At 50.2% G+C, this 1,391-nt stretch overlaps 1 protein-coding gene across 1 annotated transcript in view; it reads right to left on the bottom strand.

Annotated features, from left to right (window-relative positions):
- bcor (BCL6 corepressor) overlaps positions 1 to 1,391 on the bottom strand; it is a 29,912-nt gene that overhangs the window by 8,802 nt on the left and 19,719 nt on the right. Inside the window, exon 8 of the mRNA XM_034886030.1 lies at positions 999 to 1,283. Coding sequence (XP_034741921.1) covers positions 999 to 1,283 — 285 coding nt within the window. The remainder of the gene's footprint in view (positions 1 to 998; positions 1,284 to 1,391) is intronic.

The raw sequence follows: 1,391 nt of genomic DNA, 5'->3' as shown, positions 1-1,391 counted from the left end.
CACACACACACACACACACACACACACACACACACACACACACACACACACACACACACACACACACTTCAGCTCAAGTGGTGTAAAAACCACTTGGATCAATAAATCAATTTGTAAAATCTGTCAACGGGTGGGGGGGTGTTTAACAATTTAACAATTAGTCTCCCAAACAGAAACACAAGGGTGAGGGAGAGAGAGATAGCGGGCCATCCAACTTATATTAAAAGCTGTTAGAGCAATAGGAGTTGAGAGATTCAGTAAAATATATACCAGTCTCACTCTTTCTTGTATGTGCGGAGAACGATCGGCAGCTACACACAAAGAAAGAAAAAAACCTCCCGATGCTAGAGAGAGGCAGCAAGCATCAGTCTCCGTATAATGATCCCACCAATCCCTCATGCTGTCTGCGCACGCACGTACTTATGCGTGCGTGAGTGTGTGTGTGTGTGTGTGTGTGCCTGCGTGTGTCACACTTCGCCTCACAGAAAATTAATGAGATGTGAGAGCGAAGCGAGGCAAAAGGAGGGGAGGCAAGGGGAGTGTGCATGCGAGTGTGCACGCTTGCGGGGAGGAAGAGGAGGGGTGCCAACGACAATCTGACTCACAAAGAGAGGAAGAGAAAGAGTGCTGAGAGGAAAGAGGGGGGAGGGAGAGAACGGAAACCTGAGAGAGAAAGAGAGAGTAGCGGGCAAGAGGAGAAAAATGTATGGAGTGTGGCGAGAACAATTCGTGAGTAAGGGTGAAATAGAAGGAAATGATGCAAAAAGCAAAAGAGTAAGCTAGAAAGAGGAAGAATAAGACAGGTGCAGGAGAAGAATCAGATGGAGACAGACAATTTTGAAGAAAAAAAAGCTGTCACAGACAGGAACAAAGTAGGGGGAGAAAATGGACTTTATTTAAGAAGAGAGTGAGCAAAGATTTGGAAGTGACGATGAAGTGTAAAATGTGATGAGAGAAAGAGATAGGGAGATAGGATGACTTTGAGCGAAGCCTATTACCTCGTAGCCGAGCCGTGCAGCTCTCTGGAGCAGAGTCTCTCCGGCGTTCTTGTTCACGATCAGCCGACGAGCCTCCGGCGGGATCGGACGAACAGCGGGGGGCTCAGCAGGGGGGGTCCTGTGCACCCCCGCCACCTCTGGTGGCACACCGCCAGCTCTGCCGTTAGCCTGGGGCTGCAGGGAAGGCGGACAGAGCGTGGCGGGGGAGCAGGGCTTGACTGGAGAGTAGGGATAATGATTAGGAGAGGCGGCTCCCTTCCTCGGAGCGCCACGCTGCTCACTCAGCTGAAGAGAGGGAAAGAGAGGGAGAAAGTGTTATAGCCACTGACACATTGCAGACAGGACACACGTTCACAGGCACACATGGACACTCAAGGGCACATGGATAAGATT

The sequence above is a fragment of the Etheostoma cragini genome, chromosome 11 (genome assembly GCF_013103735.1).
Source record: "Etheostoma cragini isolate CJK2018 chromosome 11, CSU_Ecrag_1.0, whole genome shotgun sequence".
Taxonomy (NCBI): Eukaryota; Metazoa; Chordata; class Actinopteri; order Perciformes; family Percidae; genus Etheostoma; species Etheostoma cragini.
The sequence above is the reverse complement of the archived record's forward strand: the minus strand, read 5'-3'. Positions and strand labels throughout refer to the sequence as shown.